The 25,576-nt window shown below is 37.5% G+C and overlaps 2 protein-coding genes across 6 annotated transcripts in view; both read left to right on the top strand.

Moving 5' to 3' along the window:
* The window catches only part of LOC123674223 (myocardin-related transcription factor B), a 70,705-nt gene extending 48,938 nt beyond the window's left edge, over positions 1-21,767 (top strand). For 4 of the 5 annotated variants that reach the window (XM_045609146.1, XM_045609144.1, XM_045609143.1 and 1 more), the window contains exons 2-4: positions 2,517-2,720; positions 9,265-9,330; positions 17,344-21,767. In XM_045609146.1, coding sequence (XP_045465102.1) covers positions 2,624-2,720; positions 9,265-9,330; positions 17,344-19,790 — 2,610 coding nt within the window. In that variant the 5' untranslated portion in view covers positions 2,517-2,623 and the 3' untranslated portion in view covers positions 19,791-21,767. Of the gene's footprint in view, positions 1-1,489; positions 1,650-2,516; positions 2,721-9,264; positions 9,331-17,343 lie in introns of those variants that run through there. The other variant, XM_045609147.1, reaches the window with a different exon arrangement.
* LOC123674224 lies at positions 4,270-7,609 on the top strand. The gene is made up of 2 exons (XM_045609148.1): positions 4,270-4,384; positions 4,711-7,609. The coding sequence occupies exon 2, from the start codon at positions 4,711-4,713 to the stop codon at positions 6,916-6,918; it is 2,208 nt and encodes a 735-aa protein (XP_045465104.1). The 5' UTR covers positions 4,270-4,384; the 3' UTR covers positions 6,919-7,609.
* Positions 21,768-25,576: the final 3,809 nt, after the last annotated feature.

The following is a 25,576-nucleotide window of genomic DNA, read 5'->3' as shown; positions in this document are numbered from 1 at the left end:
TATATAGAGGATATTCCTAAATTGAAGGTACAAACTAGAATGACATTCCTCGGATCATTTTAAGAAAAAAAAGGTTGGTTTTTTTCATGTTTTTTTTCATAGCACCTTCCGTTCACAATATATTCAAATTGAATTTGGATAGTTATTCCAATTTAAAGTTTTCATCATGTGATATGCTAATTTTGAATCCAGGGTAGTAATATTTTTTTGGGACATTGTCCGCTTCTTTTCTCCCAAAAACCAAAATGTAAAAAGAAACTTTAGTCTAGTACTACACTTTTTGGTTTCTTGTTGTTTTGACGTATCTGCTACTGATTTCGAGAAAAAAATTTCGAACAATTCTTTAGTAATCCCCAAGAAAGTCCAAATTATTATGAAGATCTATTTATGTATCGTTATCTATTTCTGAATCTTAGAACTACTCTATATCAGTTCGTTTTTGTGATGACTATTCATCACCCTTCATCATGAAAACAAAATGTTTGCAACCCCATGATTATAGGACTTTTTTTTTATTCTGAAAAAGAAGTTTCCCATTTTTTGTACCTCCAATTTAAGAACATCCTTTATTTGAAGTTTTTATTTCATTTATTTTTGTATGCTTTAGATTTGTTGCTCTTTGTCAATTGTTGAACAGAGGTTGAATTATAGCTGAAAGGTTATTCTCTAACTCGCTTTCTCTCAAATTTCATCCATTATACAGGGTGACCAGGTATGAAAGATCATGTAATTTTATCGAAAACAAAAAAAAAGCAATAATAATAATATATGTCCGACTTCAATTGTTTAAGGAAAAAAATGGCGACAAAAGTTTCATTTATATCTGTTGATATTATTTCGTACTTAAAGCATTAATAAGATTAACGGAAATCGCTTTGTAACTGATGCATTTGTTTTGATTCCAACATTCGTCACTCCTTTTCTGACTGGACATTATAGCAGTACTATAACATAATTTGATTGATATCGAAATTATCAATTGATGCTCAAAAATAGTTTATAATGTGATTTATTCATGAAAATTCTTTCGTGCATCCAAAAGGTTCAATGTTTAGGTCAGTTTATTGAGTTATGGAAAAAAGATTCCTGATGAAACATTCAACAATCAAATCAAGATTTTGCACACCGATGTATTCGATCTAGCCAAAGCTAGTTCGATAGTGTTTGGCGTCACTAAATTTCCATCTCTCTCGTATGTTTACTTTCCGTTTCCGTTCCTTCTATCTATATTCTAAGAACTTCGCACAAGAAACGGCAGACTACATCGGACCCCACCCAAACTACCATCGAGTATCGACAGTCCATCCACTTCTAAGCGTAGACAAACAAGCTAACCGTCACATATTTTCCGGTTGAGGCTCCCACGACCGCAGCAAACTACCTGCAAGACAGGAGTAGGTAACCCACTCCACGCCCGCCGTGGGCGACTAGAAGCCGGTCCGCCCACGCGACTTGCAGAAAAACAGAGGCGAACAAAACGACGTAATATCATGAGTCTTCGACAACCTGTTGTGGTCTTTCGGTCAGGTGGTTTGCGATGTCCGATTGTGGCCGTTCGGGCGCTTACGACGGGCGTCCCGACGCCCGGACGCGAATCGCGTGCGAGCGGAGGTGAGCGACGCCGGAGTTTGGCAAGAACGAGAAGAAAGGTAAAGACGCCCACTTTTTTTTTCGGTTCAAGGTGGTTCGCGTGGGCGTTTTTGACCAAAGTTGATCTTAAGTAGATTTTTGGTGTGTCTCTCAATGGAGCCGATGTGAAATTGTTGAATGAAATGCAGAATTGTGAGGATGAAAGCGTTTGATTTTGAAGCGCAGTTTGTGACGAATATGTTTTCAATGAAATGCTAATCTGATGTTTATCATAGGTTTTATGCGGAGGACGCACATTCTTTTCTCGTTTCAAAATCTTGTGCAATTGGTATTTTCCATTTCAACTTCAAATTACTAGATGTTGAATCGAAATAATCTCAGTGTTGCTGGCAGAAATTTGTTGAAAGACGTGCAAGCAAGTTTTCTTTCTGAATTCAAATTGATATTCTTGAAAAACTGTATCCGGGAGAACTTCTATTAAAATAGCAATGTGCATCGAGTTTTTTGTTTCATCGTTATTAATTATTTCTTGTAAATACAGAATATGGAATTGATTAATTTTTATTGAACCCTCTTTTGAAATTGGAAGGTTATTTATTTTCAGTTTTCTCATTTTCATTATTAACATTCAATAGAAAAAATAGTGTCTTAAACGTGATAATTGGCGCCCAACGTGGGGCGTACTAAATCATTAGGTATAGTTCTTCCAAAATCACTTCACTTTTTTTAAGTTTTACTGCTACCACACGCGTGCATACAGTAGACCTTACATTACGTGGAGTAACCTTCAACAGTATCTCCTTCTGAACTAAACCTAAAGGGACACACACACAACACGACCACCTCACGCTTCATGTACTTTAACACCAAAACCTGAAAGTTTCATTACAATTTTCATCAAGTGTAACTTCATTTTTTTCTTCCAGAGTCCAATCATCGAACTGACACCAGCTGCGGCTATTGGCAGCTACAATTAGACAGAGATCTCGTTGACACCATTTCCGCCATCTACCCGGAGTGGTTCAAACACAACATGGCTGAAGGAGGAGGATCCTCCCAGCCTACGAGGGAGTCCTCCCCTAAGGCTGTCATCGATACGTCTCCCCTGCTCATCAACCAGAACAAAGAATGTGAGTACGGATGCGTCCGAATATGTAAAGGTTAGAAATCGTGATAGGTTGGTTTCTTATAGCTCCAGGTGGCACGAAGAGATGCAGTTATTGAAGAAGTGGTTAGTTCTTGCCGAAATATCGACGTTTTGGTTGAAAAATGTCTTCACTATTATTATGAATCCCAATTGTGTCACGAAAGTTTGGCCACAAATTATGAAAATATTTTAATAATCTAAAAATACAGAGGCGGCTTTGAAATGACCAGTAATTCTATGATTTATCACTCTGTTATTTCCCCAACTTCAGTGTTATTATCACGGATCGAAAATCTCTACGAAGAGGATTTCTACTGAACGGAAAAAAAATCTTGTTTACATCGTTTACGATTAGGCGATTCCTGAACTGACGCAGGTAGCAAAATCTGTTTCCGTTTCTGAATGACCAGCTCGCATCGAAAACACTATCACGTTTCGTATCTTTGAAATTTGCATCGTCGACAATCACATAGGCGTATTCCTGTCTTCTGATATGTATAGCATGAATGCCGAAACTATATTTCTTCAGATGGCTTATCAGTTCGACTATCCGTTCTTGGATTGCAGCAAGCCCTATGATGTTTACGCAATATGTGGTTTGAGAGTGTTGTTCACCTCACGATAAAGAATTGGCAGAACGTTTTGGTTGCTCGTTACAGTGATTCGTTATGTTACTTTGCGTGCTTTGGAATATATCGGGAAGATGTTTCTCGTTTTGACGTGAGTTTTTTCTAGTTGAATTCAGTTATAAGTTCTTCGACAAGTGCTAGAAAAGACGTTAGAAGTTGTGAATTCTTGGACAATTTACGGAATTATGTTGAAAAGCTTCAATTCTTTCTTATTTTATGAAGTAAGGAAAGCTTAAGGTTTGAACTGAACCATCGTGAGGGAATAGCGGTATTGTGAAATTGTTACGAATTGAACACTATTGATTTCAATGTTGGAAAACTTATAGTTTATGTTATATTATTTTCTGGAAATTGTTTCGATATTGAATTCACATATTGCAACGGTACTTCATTCTTTCCTTAATGAATGTAAACAGATACTGAACTGTGAAAATTTTATTTGTTTAATTTTCTTCATTTCTTCAATTTGAATGGAACTCTGCAAATCTCTATGCATTTCAATAGAATACTGAGTGAAGAAATTAACATTTTGTTGACTGAATTGAAATTTTTCCCACTCGTTCTATAAATAACTCCTATTCAATAAGATATGTTTCTCTATTTCAGTATCGTAATGGGTTCATTACAATTCTTAAAACAGTGCTGTAATGAATTCATTACAGCATCGTTTTCAGATATATTTTTCGTTTTGTGGTTGTCTATGCTGACTTTCAATCATATCGCTCGTTTAAAACTACAACGTGTCACAATGGCATAACTCGGTTTTGAGTTATTACCACCATTTTATTCACCGTACTCGAATCTATTTAGTGCAAAAACGTGGTATAATTTAAGCCAATACTGACAAAAGTGTGAGGAAAAGAGAGGGCATGTCACGTTGTAGCGCTGTCTCGTTCGGCAGCTAAGCTTATTTCCACACCGCGCCACCTCAGTGCGACAGTGCAGTGCACATGAGCAGTTGCTCGAGATTTAAGACAACAACGTGTCACGACCTGCATGACACCTTTTTGTAGTAAAGGTAAGTTATTTTATTACTTATTTATTTTATTCTATAATGTGTTACACTTTTTATGTCGCATTTTAGCATTAATAGAATAATTGATCGTACTTGTTCATCACTTTAATAACACGTTGTTACTTTGAAAATGACGAAAATAAAATTGGTTAGTGTTAGCATGTCACGTTGTATGTAATTAACTTTTATACTTATTTAAATTCACACAGCGTTTATAACAGGATGTCGCGGTACATCTTTGAAATGTTGTTATTGAATGAAGAAATTCATCATCTTGTCACATTGTTTATAATAATATTTTACTAATAAAGCTTTTTTTTTCTTTCAAGATGGGGTCACGATCAAGAAGAATATTAGAAATGGCGAACGAAAATTATCATCAAGATGAGGAAACTCTAGCAAAGCGTCGGCGTAGTAATTCTTCTAGCAGCTCCAGCTCACCTAGAAGCTCAGGTGAGGAATCTTTCATCGAATATAGCGACGATTCCGTTAGAGACCCGAATTTCACTGTCAACAAAGTAATAGAAGAAAGTTCAGATGATGAAGAAGCTTACACCTTGACAACTCTGACTACAGTACCTCTAAACGAATTATCACAAGACTTAATAGATAGTGCAGGCATAGAAAATTGTGTTTCCAGTTATATAGACCAACTCATAGGTACATCTGAGGATCCTATTATTGCGGATTTAATATGCGATCAGGAAGAAAATAAAAACACACCACAGGATGACGCTCGTGAAGACGCCGTGGCCAAGAATATTGAAATTAAAACAAATGAAATTACTCCGACAAAGAAGGGGAAGAAGAAACAAAGACGAGAAGAAAAGTGGAAGAAAAATATCGCGAAAGAACTAAGAAACACCGGTAAATCCTACACTTCCATCAGGACTGAGAAAGTTGTGCCAGAACGTCAAATGAAGGAGCCTTGCAAAGATAACTGTTCATTTAAATGTCAAATCAACTTTACCATAGAACAGCGAAAACAATTAAATGAAGATTACTGGAATTTGGGTAGTATTGAAAAACAATGGACGTTTCTTGCCAACTCTACCGAAGTTATCGTTCCCAAAGTTCGATGTGTGAAAATAGACTCTGAGGGTAACCAGATTCCATCCAAGCGTGAACATGTCAATGCATACTTTTTTATGTCATCAGGTAAAAAAATTAGAGTGTGTAAGTTATTTTTTAAAAATACATTGGCCATCAACAACCGTCCTATAGAGACAGCCCTGAAGAAAAAAAATAACAACACAAATATTGCTACAATGAAGGATAAGCGTGGATCCCATGGAAAGCAACCAAAAATTAATGAGGATTTGAAGGCTGGCGTATTATCCTTTATTAACGCTATACCTAAAATAGAATCGCATTACACCCGAGCTAATACGACCAAACAGTACATTGATGGTAGCAAATCGGTAGCTGATCTGCATAGAGATTACGTTGAACTATGTAAATCTAATAATGCTCCTTACACGAGTTATGCCATTTTCTATCGCATTTTCAATCAGGACTTTAATATATCGTTCTTTACGCCCAAAAAGGACCTTTGTGATACTTGCGAAGCTTACAAAAATAGCTCCGATGAAGAAAAAATACTTATGAAGGAATCCTATGATACACACATTCGAGAGAAACAACTTTCCCGAATCGAAAAGGAAAATGACAAGAAGAAAACTGATACAGTGGTTGCTGTTTATGATCTGCAGGCCGTATTTCAATGCCCGAAAGGAGAAATATCCGTATTTTATTATAAATCTAAATTAAATGTTCTGAACCTAACAATCTATGACATACAGCAAAACCTGGTTGAAAGCTTTGTTTGGGACGAATCCAATGCGAATAGAGGAGTGAATGAAATAGGAACTTGTGTCTTTAACTATCTACAAAAGGTTTGCGGAGCTGGTAAGGATTTAGACATCATTTTTTATTCAGATAATTGCCCTGGCCAGCAAAAAAATAAATTCATGGTCGCTATGTACTTATTTGCGGTACAAAAATTTCCAAACTTAAAATCTATCACACATAAGTTTCTCATTAAAGGGCACACACAGAATGAAGGTGATTCTGCACATTCACAAATTGAAAGGCAGGTGAAAAGACAATTGAGAAGTGGACCCATGTACACTCCAGATGCCTTTATAGGTGCAATAAAAGCTTCTAGAAAGAAAAGCTCTCCTATTCACGTTACAGAAATATGTTATTCAGATATTTATGATTGGAAGGATGTCTGTAGTCAAATGAGTTTGGCTATCAACAAAGATGAGAACAACAAGTCTGTTAAATTGGCAGGTCTTAAAGTTATCATGGTTCAAAAGTCTGAACCACGAGCTATTTATTTCAAAACATCGTATGAAGAAACAGAATTTCAGAAAGCGGTTGTGATAAGAAGGAAGAAGGATATAGACGTAGAGGTTAAAAGGGCTTATACTAATAAGCCGGGATTGACTGACAGCAAAAAAAGAGACCTTTTAGATTTGGTTAACAAGAAAATGATACCGTCGTATTATAGGACATTTTTCGAAGCACTTTAATTCGTTTATAGAAATTTTAATTTTGTTATTATTTTTGGGAGTTTGAAAATTTGAGATTTAGATATCTAATCTTTATGCTAAGTACTTAATAAAATAGGAATTGATGCAAGACAACATCATGCATATTTTCAAAATAAGATTACCTACCTACTTCTAAAGTTAATTTTGACACTGATACTGTGATAAAGAGAAGTGAGATTAATATTAGTGCCTAGTTCTGTTCCTCAAAAAAGGTTGATTGTGATATTTCTTTTTCCTAGATCTGTTATAAATTCTTAAATAGTAAATATACCTAAGTTATTATGGTTGTTGTAAAAGAAGTACCTACCTAATTATAAGTATAAACTATGTACCGAAGCTGCCTTTATAAACATGTTTTATAATTAAGTAAGTGTTATAAAAATAGTTAACGTTACCCTAAGTCAAGCAACTTGTGATACTTTAGCAGTACATTTCGATTGAAACCTTTGTTTTGTTACAAATTTTGTTGTATACGATATTATCTATATTTCTTTAATTCATAATACCAGTTCAAATTATAATTATTAGAAGTAAGATTGTCTAGACTGATAATTAAGGTTTCAATTCAGGTACAAAAAACGCTATTTACTTATTTTTGTTATATCTGTTTGCTTAAGACTGATTATAAAACTTGTAAGTTCCACTTCAAAAATAATGTTTTTTTTTTCAATAAATACTCTTATTATAATTTCAACACAGTGTTATTATTCTGTACCACATTCTGAAATATCTTTATTTTATTACCTACAACGTGATATACCCCTATGTCAGTCAGTATGTTCATTATTTTCATAGGAAGAACGTGACATGAAGGGACTTTTTTGTTTAAACTATAGTTTCATAAAAAATATATGCATAAATCAATGAAATTTTCGCTGACATTGATAGTTCATTAGTGAAATTTGAAATGGGAATAAAAATCTTTTTTGTTGCTATCTTACTTTAAAAGTTATAAGAATATAAAAGTTTCAAAGTCATTTTCTCAAAATTCCAGTTTTTCGTTGTGCCACGTTGTAGTTTTAAATGAGCGATATCAAATTTCAACAAACGTCAATAATTGTCAATATAATTGCCTCAACTTTAATCTATGTTCAATAGTAATAATATAATTTGGGGATATAGTGAAATGATTTGCTACATTATTCGCAAATTCTCTTAATTCTGGTAGTGTTCAATAGATTTCGTCACACATAATTCACGAATTTAATGGGTAATTGTAAATTATGTCTAAATTCGAAACATACGATTCATATTCAAATTGCGTAATTTGTCAATTTTCAGTCACAGTCACACCAACTGCCAAAATACAATACAAAAGTCACTAGGATATATAATCTGAATTTTTCATTGAATTTCGACAATATTTCGCAAAACTTGACTGAAATAAAGAAAATATCATCTAATACTCGTTGCAGAAAGCAATTCCAACACTGATGCGTTCCAAAACTCGCTCCTTCGTTGCTCGTTTTCGAATTTCGCATTCGTGTTGGAATAGGAGCCCATTCTGCAACTTCTTTTAGAATATACTATTCTTGGAACGTATTGTAGGCATTTTCCTAAATTATCAGTATCTGATCAAAATCATTATTCGATTGAGTGTTCATTGGAAAATTATGACGAGTTGATCAAGAATTTCCACAATTTGCGAGAGTTTCATAAATGTAAACAATTTTTCTAGAATTCTTTGGCTAATTCGCGCGTGAATATCTCATATTCACACAGCTTTCATGGTTATATTTTATTATTTTATGTTGGTACTCTTCTGTCACGAATTCATCTATTATCTATCACAATTTTTTCAACAAACAATAAGATTTTAGAAAAAAAATCACTTAAATAATATTTTTTGAGTCATGGCATCAATAATGATTCCGATTTTCCTTCATATCTCAAAAATTAAACGGAATATCAACCTAAGGCTTCAGTTTCCTTCGTTTCTCGTAAAAATCTCGAAAACACGACCCCCAATTTCCTCTCATCGCTGAATTAACAATCCATCAACAATTCCAAGATCCCCCGATCGAAATCCACCAGAACCCCCACCTGGTGCACCCAACCTCCTCGGAGACGTCGCCCACCGCCATTCCCAATTCCGAAGGACGCGCGGTCCGCCGAAACTCTTCTTCTGCCACCTGGAGCGCCATTAGTCGTACGTCTCTCGTCTCCACCGGAACGGCACCGCGTCGACGACGATGTGCAAGCGATGACCTTCGACGGGTCAGTGTCGGATAGAGCACGTTCCTTTCTTCCGGGGACCGACCCCAACGCCTCCGCGAGCGCCTCTTTGTCGCACACCATGTGCTCACATGTGTCTCTCTGTTGCAGCCCTCAAGGTGAAGCTGATGCTTCGACGACCTCTGGATCAGCTGGTGGACCAGGGAATCATGCCCCGTAAGTATTGGATCATTATTAAGTTTGCTCAATGTCGATTGGCAAGGGACACCCTGTAGCTGCTTTGTGGGGCAGGGGATCCCTTGTGAATTAGACTATTGTATAACTTATTTGTTTAGTATTGGTCTTGACCGTTTAAAGTTTTTTTGGTTACTGTAAATTTTAATTTTCGAGCTGACAATCGTCTTAAAGTCTCGAGTAGATAGAGGGTTTTCCAATAAAAGCCCACAATTTGTGTAGCTGTCTTCTTTCGATATTTGACTTGAGTTGTTAAATACACGCTTCAACAACGCATTGAAATTCTGAAAATTAACTGAAAACGATGATGGCTAGAACGTTACAGTCAATGGTGATCGGTATAGAGCCATGATTACTAACTTTTTCATTCCTGAATTGAACAACCATGATGTCCAGGAGCTGTGGTTCCAACAAGACGGCGCAACATGTCACACAGCTCGTGCCACAATCGATTTATTGAAAGACATGTTTGGTGACCGCCTAATTTCACGTTTTGGACCTGTGAATTGGCCTCCAAGATCTTGTGATTTAACACCGCTAGACTACTTTCCGTGGAGCTATGTAAAGTCATTGGTCTATGCGGATAAGCCACAAACCCTTGACTATTTGGAAGACAACATTCGCCGTGTTATTGCCGATATACGGCCACAAATGTTGGAAAAAGTCATCGAAAATTGGACGTCCAGATTGGTCTACATCCGAGCCAGCCGTGGCGGTCATATGCCAGAAATCATATTTGAAATGTAATGCCACAAGATTATCTTGCGGATAAATAAAATTCATGTCAATCGAATAATCCATCGTTGTTTTATTGCAATTTAAAGTTCTATAGCTTTAAAAAAACACCTTTTACTTAAACAGTCTTTAAAAGATAAAATGTCGAAAAATTGTAAAATAATAATTGTTTTAACTATTAAGAAATATTTGAGTATTAGATTACGATGACTTCGAAGGCTTATTACGCATAGACATGATCCAGGAACGGAAGACATTAAAATACAAGTAGACGATCAATAGAAATTATTCGACTATGGTAATCCACCGACTTTGGGATGTACCATCCTATCTACTAATTGGCTGCGTCGTTTCTACGCCAGCTTCTTCCTTTTTTTTATCGGAACCGCTCGACTCTTCATCCGAAATTGTTGACCAACAAAATATTCATCCGCGCGAGCTTCGAACCATAAACACTCATCAATTAATTCGTTTTTAACAAGGTTCTAGCCACAGTCTGGAATTAATTAAACACATTTCGAGCGAAACAAACGGAATCTGATCAAAAGTTCGGGCAGCTTATTACAATAACTTCCGGGGGTCGAAGCGGCCATTGCTATCGGGAAATTCGTTACCGATCCATCTCCTCTCGATTATCTCCGTTAACGGCACGAAAATTGACACATAGGGATGATACTTTTACTCTTGCTACAAGATGAATTACCCTAGTCGGAAAGATCAAACGAAGTTTTACGAGATTAGGCCGATTTTTTCCGTTTTGTGTCTACGGGAAATTGACTTTCACTTTCTTTGTAAGCCGGAAAAATCGGATTAACGAACCGCGGTTGATAAGGATTATGGAGATTCCTGATAACGAGATGGGAAATTCTGGAGTTTTGTCGTAAGGCGAAGTATTAAACTTTCTTTGGGTGCGCTAATGAAGAAGTTCGCTTTGATCCGAAATGATGAAAAGTCGAAGAAAGAACGAAAAGATCCTAGATGTTTTTAATTCTATCAATTTTCCAATATTTGGGGGAAACAATGCAACAACTTTTGAAATTTTGATTATTAAGAAAGTTGAGATTTTATCAGAGGAGTGGATTGTTTCTACATCGGAAGAATTTATATTCGAAATAACTCAAAAGAATGTTTTATGTTTTGTTCACATTTGAAATCCGTTGATCCATTATTGTCATAGAAAAAAAAATGTATTGAGAGCAATTGTATAAATTATAAAAATGAAAAATTAATTTTGAATATAATGTCAATATTGCGAACCATGGAGGCAGAAAATAAATCTCCTAACGTGTTCAAACATTTACGTATTTGATGTTGACTATACGGTTCTTATAAGAAAAAAACCCTAAATTTTACACTATTGTTTATTAAATGATTTTCCAATAAGAAGTTTCATTTTGAGAAAACAAGTATATTTCAAATTATTTCATTCTAAATGTTCATTTTCTTGAATCGATTGTGAATTATTGGCATAGAATCTTATCTTTCACGTGGCCCCAAAAAAAAAAGTCTAAAGGTGTTAAATCACAAGATCTCGATGACCAATTGTGATCACCTCTTCTAGAAATTACACGACCAGGAAACTCTTCTTGCAAAATTGTGATTATTTTATTGCTTGTGTGGAACAGAGCGCCGTCTTGTTAGAAATAAGCGTCTTCCATATCGAAATCGTCAAATTCTGGCCATAAAAAAATCATTAATCATAGCCCGGTAGTACAATTCATTCATCGTTGCACAGTTGCACCAGCCTCAATTTTGAATAACTGAGGTCCAATCATACCACCAGCCCAAGCAAAGGAACGATGAGGAAAAAGAGGCTTTTTAACAATCTTTCTGGGATTTCCCGAGCCAAATATTCGACAATTTAATTTTTTTTTTTTAATTTTATTAACGTATCCTCATCACCGAAGATGATTTTTTAATGCAAATCCAGATCATTTTGATGCATTTCAAGGACCCAATCAGCGAAGGTATGACGTTGCTGGTAATCGTTTTTGTATTAACTGAACTTTAAAAGTCTTGAGATCTAAGTTTTTATGAAAATGCGGAATGCCTGGGTTTTCATCAACACTACAGCAGCAATATTCTCAGTTGTCCTTGAGTGGCGCACAAGGTGTCGATTCTTCACATCACTTGTCATCAACTTATCCCAATAGCTCAAATGATTTACGACGACCCAAAGTGTTTTAGTTTTGCGAACTGTGACTACAAAAACATTTTACCCTTTTGTAGGGATTTATAACAATTTCAATACGTTGTTAAAGTGTTCAAAGATGACAGCTCCAAAAGTAGCAGTTGGCCAGATAGCGAGCTGTTAAAAAAACCTCTTTAGAATACCACATGTTTTGAAATTCGTTGGAATATTTGAGCACTCAAGTTCATTCGTAAGTTGAGCAATTCACAGTTAATCAGAAAATGAAATCTCATATGCAATTTCATAATTCATAACATGCATGTTGAATTGCAAATTATGTCTTTTCTACATGAAAAATCACACCGGAGTTTGTAAAATATCTTGTTATTAAAATTGATGAATAATTCATCATTAGGCCTACTGGAAAAATTCAACGAAAAACCGGAAAACATATATTTTTCGATGTATAACTTGCGAATTTTCCGTCTTCAACAATCTAAAACAACAATCAGGTAAGACTGAAGGCTAGCATTCCATCAATCGTACATTACAACTAACAACAGTGAATCTGCACATTTTTTTTCACGCCTCTCGAACACATGCGAGATTAGCGTTGCTCAAGCTGCCCACCTTGTCGTAAAAAGCGGCTTTTCACACCCTCGGCTCAGCCCGAACGGCTCGCTGGCGATCTAAAACGACGTTTTCGGCCTCAACCCCGACGCCTCGGCCGTCCGGACGTCCGGCGTCGCTTCCGGCGGACGCCAAACGGCGTCCGATAGCGCCAGTTGGCGTTCCAAAGAGCCGACACACGGTCAGGGTTTCGGGTTTACATAACGCTCTCGCGCTTTTACTTTCTTTATTATTCACGATCTCGACCCTATTCCGATCGATCCCAATGACTAAGCCCTCGTTTTTCTGTCTCTTTCGTTGTCCGATCACGTCTTTCAATGTCTTATGATCTCCTGTTATTGTTGTTGTTGCGTATGCAAGTACGTAACGCTTGTTTTCTTTTCTGATGATAATTTCGGAGAATTTAATTTTAAATAAATTCTATGGGAGGACACGTAGGTAAAAGTTTGACGAACAGATGAGTAGTTGATTGAGAAATATTGAAAAAAAGAGGAAAACAGAGGAACACACTGATCTAAAATACATATGGAGTTTTTAATCTCTCATTCATTCTTGCAACTTTGAAGATCGCAGAAATCTATGTGTCAAGTATATGTGGCCTCCAAGGGTGCAGTTGGCGTGTAACGCCAATAATAGAATAAACTAATTCATATTTTATCCTTCTTTAATTGTGAGGATTTTATAACAATATAACTAATATGAAGTTATAGTTAAAATAAGAAATTCTTTCAAGTTGAATTCTTTTATTATCTTGAATCCCTTTGGAGATACAATCTGTTCAGGTAATTTTCTCAAAATTTATTTTCATTAATTCTGATCGAGCATGTATAAGCTTTTGATATTTAGAGGATATTGCATTCACAGGATTCATAATATTTTCGTCTTTTTTTAGGGTTCCTACAATGCCTCAATGGTGTAGTTTTCTGGGGTCTTTTATTCAGTCAATCCTTATATCTACGGATAGGGGCTATTTATTCCTTGTTTTTCCGACTTTTCTTCATAAAAAAGGTCTTAACAGCCGCTAAGATGTACCATTTTAAAAAATAAAATGACTTCAGTGTAATCGAGGCACCAAAATTTTGGTTACAGTAATTAACACTTTGTATTTAATCTCATTTATTGAATAATATGAAATGTTTCCTTTGAAACTGCTGGTGACATTGAAGTCATTTTCCTGAAAACAGTACATCTTAGCGGATTTTGAGAGATGGACCTCTTTTGTGAAGAGAAGTTGGGAAAACCAGGAAATGGCTCTAAATAGCCCCTTTTCTCATTGGCGTAGGAGAAAGGGGCCTCTGAAGATACGATACCCCAGAAAACTACGCCACTGGGCAATGTAGGAACCCAACGGAAAAATGAAAATATTGGAAGATTTTTCAAATTTTGAAAGTAGTTAAAGAAAATTTCCTATTAGTATTTGCTTCAAGACTCAAGAACAGCATCCAATATAGGAAGTTCTCACTTCCCGGACGCTTTTTCTCTGAGAAAGTAGCATTTCCCGGCCTAGTCCGGAAAGTACGTACTTCCCGGACTAGGCCGGAAAAGAATCACGTCGTTTGTGTCATTGTGAATATGAAAATCTTGGTAGGTATATTTTTGATAAATGCAGTTGATCATTACCATAGCAACCGAGAAAACGGCTGACAGTTCATATGAAATTATTTGTCAACAATTTGCATGTTTTTTTATCGCAATCGCAATAAAATATGGAAAGCAATAGCGATAGTGTTATTCTGCACGGTTGCCGAAAAAATATTGTACGCAACACGCCCGAAAATGGTTTTTTTAGACTCACAGACTCGCTTACGCTCGTCCTGGAATTTTGTTTATTCGTCCAAAAAAACCCTATTTTCTGGACTTGTTACGTAAATTACTATTCTATTCGAAACAGAAAAAATTTAATGCACAACGTCCTTCTTCCATGATTTGATGCCAAAATATAATGACACATCGCTAGAAGAAAAATTTGAACCTTCAGAGCACGCATTCATAATTTTCATAAGTTCCTTCGTTTTTTAAAGAGAATTATTCCAAAAAAGTGATCAACACCATTGTGTTTGAAGTATCACGTAACACTTTGCATTCATAGCATGTCATTTTTAGGTTAGTGAGTTATTTTTTTTCCATATCACTGACGGTTTGAAGGTTGAAGGAACATTTAGTGAAAAAAAGAATTCTCTTGCGTTTGTCTAATTTTTAAAACACTAAGACTTCTGGTTTTTCCTGCGGTTTCCAGATATCTTTCGAAACGCGAATGATAATCTGGAAGTTTAAAGTATGTGTTTAAGTGGGAGCGAAATCTCAAATCTTTTTCAAGGTACCTCATGGTTTTCATTCATTCATTTACATTCATCAACCATGAATTGCTGTCATTCATTTTCTCGAAACAGTGGAGGTAAAAAGGTATTTATGTCGATGCGTCCCACATCATCTGGGACCCTAAGCTGTTAACACTGACCTAGACACGTGTCCGATTTCATCAACGCAATTCGCGTGGTCGACCATCCTCTCTATTGTTGCAGCAGCAGCGGCATCAGCATCATCGTAATGCAGATCGATAAACAAGCCTATTAACGTGTTTTGGACAGACCGGCGAATCATCCCAACTGAGTTGACTCACCAATCCCGAAATACTGGCGAATATGTTTCGGGGGAAACGTTTCGAAAACGTGTTTACGGAATAGATTCCCACACGTAGGCTCGGGAAAGTAGGCGAGAGATTTACAATAAAGACGTAAACTTGAAATATGGCGTTGCGTTTCGTAATTAACGAGAACCGGATTAATCCTTGGACGTGTGGGACGTTTCGGGAAAAGACAGGAGTCATAGAATTTTCTACGAGTGAATGGAGCTGATTTGGTTGTCGAAGATCTATTCAGAATTTCACTGGCAATGAAAACTTTTTTTGGACAAATTTAAAAGTGGATTTTTTTTAATCGATAGAAGAATACCAGTATCTAGTACTGAGCAGTACTTGGTTCCATTTTCTAATTTGTCTACAATACGTCGAATAGCGAGTTGATTAAATGAAAAAAGTCATCCATGAATTCTTCGTGAATTTCTCTCAGCATTCACAAATGAGCACTGATTTCTCGATAAACTGAGCCCATAGATCGATTCATTGTCAACGTAATCGTTTTATAACTAAGTGACCCGAGAGGCCGTTTCCTTCTATTTCATGTTCCCTTTTTGTTCTGTTTTTCTTGATTATTTTGTTTTAGTCTTAGAATATTCATTTTCTCATATGATTATTCAATGTTAATCGTGTTATTATTTTTTCTCTTCTCGGGGGATTAAGATGAATAGCATTACTAGACTTCGCCCCTGAGTAGAATGCATCTATCCAATAAAGGCAGAGAAACTACAAGATCAAAAAAAAATCACTGAGGTGTGAGCATGTAAAGGGTGTTTTTTTAGAGCTATAGAACTTTAAATTGCAATAAAACAACGATGGATTATTCTATTGACATGAATTTCATTTATCCGCAAGATAATCTTGTGGCATTACATTTTAAATATGATTTCTGGCATATGACCGCCACGGCTGACTCGGATGTAGTCCAATCTGGACGTCCAATTTTCGATGACTTCTTCCAACATTTGTGGCCGTATATCGGCAATAACACGGCGAATGTTGTCTTCCAAATGGTCAAGAGTTTGTGGATTATCCGCATAGACCAATGACTTTACATAGCCCCACAGAAAGTAGTCTAGCGGTGTTAGATAACAAGATCTTGGAGGCCAATTCACAGGTCCAAAACGTGAAATTAGGCGGTCACCAAACGTGTCTTTCAATGAATCGATTGTGGCACGAGCTGTGTGACATGTTGCGCCGTCTTGTTGGAACCACAGCTCCTGGACATCATAGTTGTTCAATTCAGGAATGAAAAAATTAGTAATCATGTCTCTATACCGATCACCATTGACTGTAACGTTCTGGCCATCATCGTTTTTGAAGAAGTACGGACCAATGATTCCACCAACCCATAAAGCGCACCAAACAGTCAGTTTTTCTGGATGTAACGGTGTTTCGACATACACTTGAGGATTAGCTTAACTTCAAAATCGGCAGTTTTGTTTGTTAACTTAGCCATTCAACCAGAAGTGCGGTTCATCGCTAAACAAAATAAAATGGACGTAGTGCGTGATACGTATTCCGCACAGAAGCATTATTTTCGAAATAAAATTGCACTATTTGCAAGCGTTGTTCAGGCGTGAGTCTATTCAAGATGAATTGCCAAACCAAACTGAAAATAAATCACTTGACAGGTGTTAAATCGGTCGCCATCTTGAAAAGTAATGCATACTTAAGTTATATACCTCGAAAAAAAAAAACAAAATATACAACAGTAACCAGCATTCAAATTGTTATCACTAAAAAAAAAAAGAAAAGAACCAAAACATGAGGAGGTTGACATACAATATCTTATTTCTATTTCCAGTATAATACTGGTATGCAATTGACTTTCAATCTCAACTAAGTCTCAATTATTTTTCAGCTCACAAAACGCCCGCCGCCTACCACGGCCAGAGACGGCAGTTGGAGCGCGCGAAAACGGGTGACATGCTCAAGGCCAAGATCCAGCAGAGACCGTCCAGGCAGGAGCTGGAACGCAGGCACATCCTGGAATCCGATCCCGGTCACCACCTCGACCCGAGTCTGGTCGAGCGACAGAGGATGCTCAAGAAGGCCAAGCTCACCGACCAGCTCAATGACCAGCTGTCCCACCGTCCGGGTCCCTTGGAGCTCATCCGCAAGAACATCCTCCACACCGAGGAACCCATCGAGCAGGCGGTCAAGACCGGCAAGATCCCCTACAAGGCGACTAGCGAGGGTCAGCTGAAGCGACCGCAACACCCTTCGAGCTACGTGACGCCGGAGGATGACTCCCAGAGCTCGGCGGAGCTGAGTCCGGGACCTGGTGACATGCTGGAGACGGCGGCCAAGTCCGCCGGAATAGTGGTGTCCTTGATGCCCGATGGAGGTGTCGTGTTGCCCGCTTCCGCCGGTCAGATGCTCGGTAAAGACAGTACGGACATAGTGTTCGCGGATTTGTGCAGGTCGGTTACGGCGCCGCTGCTGTCGCGGGCGTCGGTTTCCAGTCCTTCCTCCATGACGTCGACGACGTCCACTTTAAGCCCCCTCTCTTCGGTAGCTAGTCCGGTGCCCGCCATTGTATCACAGCCGGGCACCCCCATACCTCCCCCTTTACCTCCTATGGTCTTGACGCCTAGGCCTTCACCCTCTCCGGCAAAATGCGACGTCCCAGGCAAGGACAAGAACCGCAAGAAATCCAAGTCCAAGTCGTTACCCAAGGCCAGGACCATCAAGTTCCATGAGTACAAAGGACCGCCCAGCGCGCAGAAGAACTCCTCCAACAGCGGCAACGCGGGAGAGTCGTCTTACGACCTCCTGTTGCAACAGCAGACGCTGCTGCTCCAGTTCCAGCTGCAGCTTCAACATAAGTACCCACAGATCATACTGCCAGCTTCTCAGGATAACCAAGGTGGCGAGAACAACAACGTAGCGTCTATGAACAACCCTCAACCTTCTCCAGCGGCCTCCACGTCGTCGGAGTCATCGTCGGTAGCGATAAAGACGTCCGGACGTCTTGAAGACATGAAGGTTAGCGATTTGAAGGCGGAACTGAAGCGTAGAAACTTGCCGGTGTCGGGTTCTAAGCCGCAACTCATTGAGAGACTCAAACTGTTCGGTAACAACCAGTTGGACGGTAATAATCAGACGTCGTACGCAGATTCGATACACAGTAACTCGAGCATCGATCACATGCAGAACTCGCCGCTCTACCAAGACGTCGATTCGCCGGGTTCTCCACCTAAGAACGACTCGGAACCTATGGACGTCGGCAATCCTCTAAGTCCAAAACAGGAGCCTCACTCGCCTAAAAGCCTCATAGAGCAGCCCCAACAGAGGTACGCCAACGACATAGTCAAAGAGCAGCAGAAGAAGATCGAGGAGTTGCAAAGGGAATTGACCTTATCCCAGTTGAAACTGCAGGCGGCAACCCGATCAGAGACCAAAGCGCAGGTGTTGGCGCTCCAGAAGCACCTACAGGCGAAACAACAGCAACAAGCGTCGTTACAAATCCAGCAATTACAAGCGTTGCAAGCACGTCAATCCCAAATGAACGAGGAGCAACAAAGGCTGCAGCAACAGCAGCACGTCGCCTTCCAAAACCAGAAGAACCTGGCCAACGGTCTGGTGCTGAACGGAGTCGACGCCGCCATGATGTTGAACCAGCTAATCCACGGCAAGGTCAAGTTCAACCAGAGGGCCAACTCCCTCCCCAACTTCTTCAACCCGATTATACCAACCTCGGTGAAACAGGAAACCGTCGAGGTGAAGCAGGAGATTGAATTGAAGGCTCCTCCGCCGCTGTACGAGGAGGTCAATCGGAAGAACAACGTCAAGAGTCAGATAGTGGACGACGTGCTGGAGATACTTATAAAGAACGGCGAGCTGCCTCCTAGCGCGGCTCAGGAACCGGTGACGCCCAACGGTGTAGACGCCAAGATAGTCGAGCCTCCGGTGTATATAACCCAGAATATGGTGGACAATAACAACCACGAGGAGGCTTTCGATTTGAATCCTAACGATTTGATCGATTCCTTGGATAACTTGGACGGGATGGACCTGAGTCAGTTTGCCATGGACTTGGAGCCTCATGGAGGCGACAACAACAACATCTGCATGGACAACGATACTGTTCCAATGGACACGGATGAGTGGTTGGAGTCTCTGCTGCCAAGCGAAGACAAGCAGGCTTTGGACAACCAACACATGTGCGTGCAAGAGCCGGATCTGAACGGATACGACCCTCTTCTAGCCTTGTCCCACGACCCCTTCGATCCCTTCAACCTGGACGAGTACAGGAACGCTTCAGACCTGACGTTGTCCTGGGACAAGATAGACTATACCGCGTGATTCCATGTAAATATTGACTGCGCGGATTCTGTACTTACTCGGTGATGTGGACTCTCTGTAGCCTACTCGGTGAAAATTGGCATTCCAGTGAGGCCGCCGCAACAGCCCCCAGAGGCTTTTAGGGACCAGGCGGCGTTCAAAATAAAACAAAAAAGAAACGCAAAGGGCGCACATCCGAAAAATACTGACTATATTGTGTACATATTAATTTTAATCTTACCACTTAGGGATATATCGTGTAACTAATTATTTATTGTTAGGTATCATTCAGACAATATTTTTGTTATCGGTTCTTCAGAGAGATTTATGGCCGGTCGACCTGTCTCGATTGTTGTGATGATGATGGTTATTGAACTTGTTGTGGATTTGAGCGTGCTAAGTTTGAGGGATTTTTCAAATGGGGGTTCGATGAGACTGTATCAGTTGTCATGTATGATAAAGCGTAACGAGATTTGATCTTGTTAGTCTCGAGGCAAATCTCGTTGTGTGGTGCCTCCTTTAATCTTCCGTTTTACCTCTGGGTCCAAATTTTTTTGGTGTTCATACATTTTCCCTATAGTAGCAGTATGGTTCATCATGAATATGAAATTTTTACTTCATTCATACAAAATCTTCGAAAACATATTGAATTAAATCAAAGATTTTCAATCCACAAAAAGGTTTTCAGTTACTTTTTTACTGAATACTTAATCTTCGATTAAAGACTAAAATACTCAAAAATAGAGATTCTTTTCTTCTCAATCTGTATAAATATCGACAGATATTGTAATCATAAAAACAGTGTGCCTTTTTTAATTTTTGGGAAAAACGAAATTTTTTTCTCAATTTTGGGAAAATGCATGATTCAAATTCGTTATTTTCAAAGAATCCTGTGTTTTTTATTGGGATTCTCTCAATTAACAACATAAAGTGTTATAAACAGAATTATTCGAATTTGAAATTGATTATAACATGGAATTTATGTTGAAAGAAATACTGTATCATCTGATACTAAATGTACTTATGGAGAAAAAAAATGTTAGATTTCTATTAAATTTTTCAACTGATATTAATTAGCAAAATATTGTGCCAAATTAGGTTTGTTAAATGAACCTATTCACTTTTTTCATCGAACCTCATTAGGTGGAACAATTGAAAGATATTTCGAGAGGTGAGACTTGATCACATGTGCATTTAATAAAATGAAAAATTCTTTTCGATTTCCTTTGAATGAAACAATAATATATTTCGAAGCATTTTTCATAATATCAGTTGGATGCAATTATAAATAATGTATTCCTGTGACTGGCTTTTAGAATACCGCATACTTTGTCATTCAAAAAACGTATTATTCCTTATCACTTAAGATAATATAAACACTCTACATTCGCAAAAATATCTTTGTAAGCTGCATTAGATCCATATAAATATATTGCAAATCTAGTCTAACCATGTATTCTGACTGTTTTTCTGTCATAAGAATGTTGTCTGAATTAAGTTGACATATTTTGTTGTTTTTTGATTATTTTGAGTTTTATTTAAAGTTGAGAATTTAATTTGAAGTTTGATTATACTGCTCATGTTGATGATGCCATTCCAAAACCTTAAACTATATACTTTTCGTCTTTTTATTGTGATTCAATGAATATTTTGATGATTGGATATTAATGATATTATTTTACCTTTTTTTTTTCGAATGAGGTTTGAGAAATTAGGATTAAACTAACGGTTTTACGAAGAGATGTTATGGCTTGAGTGATTGGAAATTCTAAATTTTTATAAATTGTTTTCTAAGAGAAATGCTGTGCTCCTCAATTGCCTGAATTTACGGTGATCGAAATGCCTTAATATGTCGATACCCTCAAGATATGTACATGCAGAATTTTATTTGAATGTATTTCAACTCGCATTGTTTACTGTATATTCGATATGCTCTGCCATGTTTTCTGAACAGTGTTGGGTTGAATATGCTTCAATCAATAAATGATTACAAAAATATCAGTTCTTTTATTTGCACCTCTGGTTAATGTAGCCATTTTATATAATTGTTTGAGGAGGAAAATATGGGAGGATGAAATAATAAACAATAATGGCAAATATTTAATATCCATGATCTAATGAATGATCGAATTATTGCTTTTTTTCGCATTCTATCTAAGAAATGGGGAATCTATGGAAATTCTGAAAATTGAAAAAACTCCATACAAATTGCTTAACATAGAAAAAATCCTCGCATCCACCAAATTAGTAAAACTGTAGGAGAAATAACAGAAGTTAAGCCATTACTTAGTTGATTATATATTCTTCAAACTGCTATCTCTTAGCTTGATTAGAATTCGTTCCGGCACTAATTTTCCTTCAAAACTATCCGTTTGTGCCCGAAAACGAAAAGGTTCAATAAATATATAAATTCTGCTTGTTAGTATAAAGCAGCATAATAGTGAATAAGTGCGTATAAGAAGTTAAATGGTAAGTGTTGCACTCAGAAAAAAATATTTCAGCCAAAGAAAAGCAGGCATCAGTGTGTACCATTTCTGTAGAGATGATCCAACATTAAATGGTCCTTCGAGCCGGATTTCTAAAATGCTTCTTTATATAAATTGGTAATCGAACTAAAAAAAAAATGAATTGTGCTACTGGGAACCAAGTTCCTCACGTCAATGTTGAATCTGAACGTGACTAAATATGTAGATTCTATAAATTATATTTGTTTTCTTGCCATTTATACAGATATTGAGGTTCGTCTATAGTGCACGATTTCTCGCTCTTTCGCGTAAAATTAACAGGGAAAGAATGTACAGAGAAACGGGTCAATAAGTTGTAGCATTTTCGACGCAGTTTTTAATATGTATTTCCTATTTTTTTTCTTTGAGCTAATATTGATAAAATTCTTCTTCGAGTAAAGGGTGTTTTTTTAGAGCTATAGAACTTTAAATTGCAATAAAACAACGATGGATTATTCGATTGACATGATATTTATTTATCCGCATGATAATCTTGTGGCATTACATTTTGAATATGATTTCTGGCTCGGATGTAGTCCAATCTGGACGTCCAATTTTCGATGAATTTTTCCAACATTTGTGGCCGTATATCGGCAATGACACGGCGAATGTTGTCTTCCAAATGGTCAAGGGTTTGTGGCTTATCCGCATAGACCAATGACTTTGCATAGCCCCACAGAAAGTAGTCTAGCGGTGTTGAATCACAAGATCTTGGAGGCCAATTCACAGGTCCAAAACGTGAAATTATGCGGTCACCAAACGTGTCTTTCAATAAATCGATACGGCTCTATACCGATCACCATTGACTGTAACGTTCTGGCCATCATCGTTTTTGAAGAAGTACGGACCAATGATTCCACCAGCCCATAAAGCGCTGGTCAGTTTTTCTGGATTTAACGGTGTTTTGACATACACTTGAGGATTAGCTTCACTACAAATGCGGCAGTTTTGTTTGTTGACGTAGCCATTCAACCAGAAGTGCACTTCATCGCTAAACAAAATAAAATGGACGTAGTGCGCGATACGTATTCCGCACAGAACTATTATTTTCGAAATGAAATTGCACTATTTGCAAGCGTTGTTCAGGCGTAAGTCTATTCTTGATGAATTGCCAAACCAAACTGACAATAAATCACTTGACAGCTGTTAAATCGGTCGCCATCTTGAACAGTAGTGCCAACTTAAAGTTATATACCTCGAAGAAAACACCCGTTACCTATCCGATTCGAATGTTGGCAATCATGATTTTGTTGATAGCAGCTCGAAATAATTCTGTTTTTTTTACATAAAGAAATTTCAATTTCTGAACACTTTTTTCTTTGTTAATTGAAGTTGCACTAATGTTTTTTTGAACGATATTCTATTTAGTTTAAAACCTACTTCAATGTCTCTTCTTCCATATAGAAATACTGTTGAATTTTCGGGAAGGGAAACGAGACATTCCCAGCAGCAGTGTACACGGAGTGGCCCAAAACTGTCTAGTCTGCCGAGATGAAGCCAGAGCCTGTACACTATGGACGTACGTGTATACAACGGGTTGTGCATAATGATGGCTGCTAATACACAGCTATATATAATTGAAAACGAAAAAAAAAAGTTTGCCTGGAAGGCACATAACGCTTTTTCCTTACGTGACGATTTCTTACCATGGTTCTAAAAAAATTATCTTTATAAAGCATCATAAAAATGAATGAACATCGTGAAGCGTTGTGGATTCTGCAAAACTCAAACGTAAACTTTCTGTGAGTGAGGTTGAAACTTTTACTCAACCGATTTTCTGAGAGTTTATGGATAATAAACGATAATGAATGGCTGTTAACCTCCGCGGTCCCAATAAAACATCAGAACTTCCAGCCAGATTCCCGCTAACGGGACGCGTAAAAACAAACCACGTGATCGGCATAAATATCCAAGTTTTCCTGGATTTTTTTTTCTCGCCAGTTTCGAGAATAATCCACCGGGTTCTGACCGAGAACCACGCGCTTAAACGCCTCGGGTAGGCCATTTCAAACACAAAACCCGCCAGGTTTATCACTAATTCAGACTTTTGCACCCCTTTAGAGCGGCAGAGGCGGTATAAATAACAGCGCTATTTATTATTCATTCAAAAGATTATTCCGTAAGTTATTCGGGAAAATATCTACATATTTTATCGTCCAACAATTTGTTTGTTTTTTTGCAGGATGAAAGGGGTCCTTAAGTCTAAATTGGGGGGAGTTTCAATGCAGTATGTTTTTGGAGTTTACTCTTTCGCAACCTTTTTCCTCTAATTTAATTTTGTATAAAGGTGCGTTATTTTCGAATTTTGAGACGAGAATGATCTTGAATACTTAGGTTCAACTCTCATGAATAATTTGAGATCAAATTTGTTCTTCTGGCCACCAGTTGTGTACAGGTTGTCTCAAATTCGATACTTACTAAATTGAATTGAAATTAAGAAAATTGTTTTTTTGGTTTACCCTAGCCTCTTTATTATTTCGGTATCAATTAAATCCTCCATATCTAGTGTTTCTAGCGGTTTTCGAGTATTTCATTGATTTATTTATTTTTTCGTGTAAAACAGCTCCAATTTCGGGTATGAATTACTGATATCCATTCACGTTTAAGCAACGTCATCCCCCTGATCGTAAGGCTTTACTAAGACATACCTATTAAAATGATGAAAAGTGCGCTCTTTTAAAAAAAAAATGACCTGCATCTCATAAAACTTTATTGAAATTGAAAAAGAACTTAAAGAACTGAAAAACAACTTATTGAAATTGAAAGAGAACTAAATTTCCTTTAAGAGCGATATAACATGTTCATATAACTAAATTGTAAGATTTTCTCATTGAAAGTAAGTTTTCATGCCAATGGCAATATTGAAGTACATTATTGTATTGAGTATCCCTGAAATGTCATAGAACGTAAAAATTATGGTAATCTGACAACCGGAATGGATTGTGAACTATTGTTGGATTTATTAAAGGTGATTTGATTGAAAGACGATTCAAATGGAAGGTAATAATTAATTACACAAATTGAGTCTTAATGAATTCATTCATTCTTCACGGCCGATGCTATTAAATTCTATCAAAAACATGCAGAATGTTTAACGAGATGTTCTGACTTAGAACCAATGAACAAAATAAAACCTTTATGGATCAAAACTTGAAGCGGAACGAACATTGCCTAAGCCTCTAACTTCAAAAAAGTATAACATTTCGCATTTTGAAGCAAATCCCCATACTTTCACCAAAAGTGCAGAAGAAGAATCAGGCTTAGCCAGAACTTCTATTCGAAACTTTCTACAAGTTCTTGCTA

Source organism: Harmonia axyridis, chromosome 2, assembly GCF_914767665.1.
Source record: "Harmonia axyridis chromosome 2, icHarAxyr1.1, whole genome shotgun sequence".
In the NCBI taxonomy this organism is placed as follows: domain Eukaryota; kingdom Metazoa; phylum Arthropoda; class Insecta; order Coleoptera; family Coccinellidae; genus Harmonia; species Harmonia axyridis.
The sequence above is the reverse complement of the archived record's forward strand: the minus strand, read 5'-3'. Positions and strand labels throughout refer to the sequence as shown.

Bases quoted from the DNA above. Each gene is read 5' to 3' on its own strand.
- LOC123674224 (XM_045609148.1), top strand. From the start codon at position 4,711: ATGGGGTCACGATCAAGAAGAATATTAGAAATGGCGAACGAAAATTAT.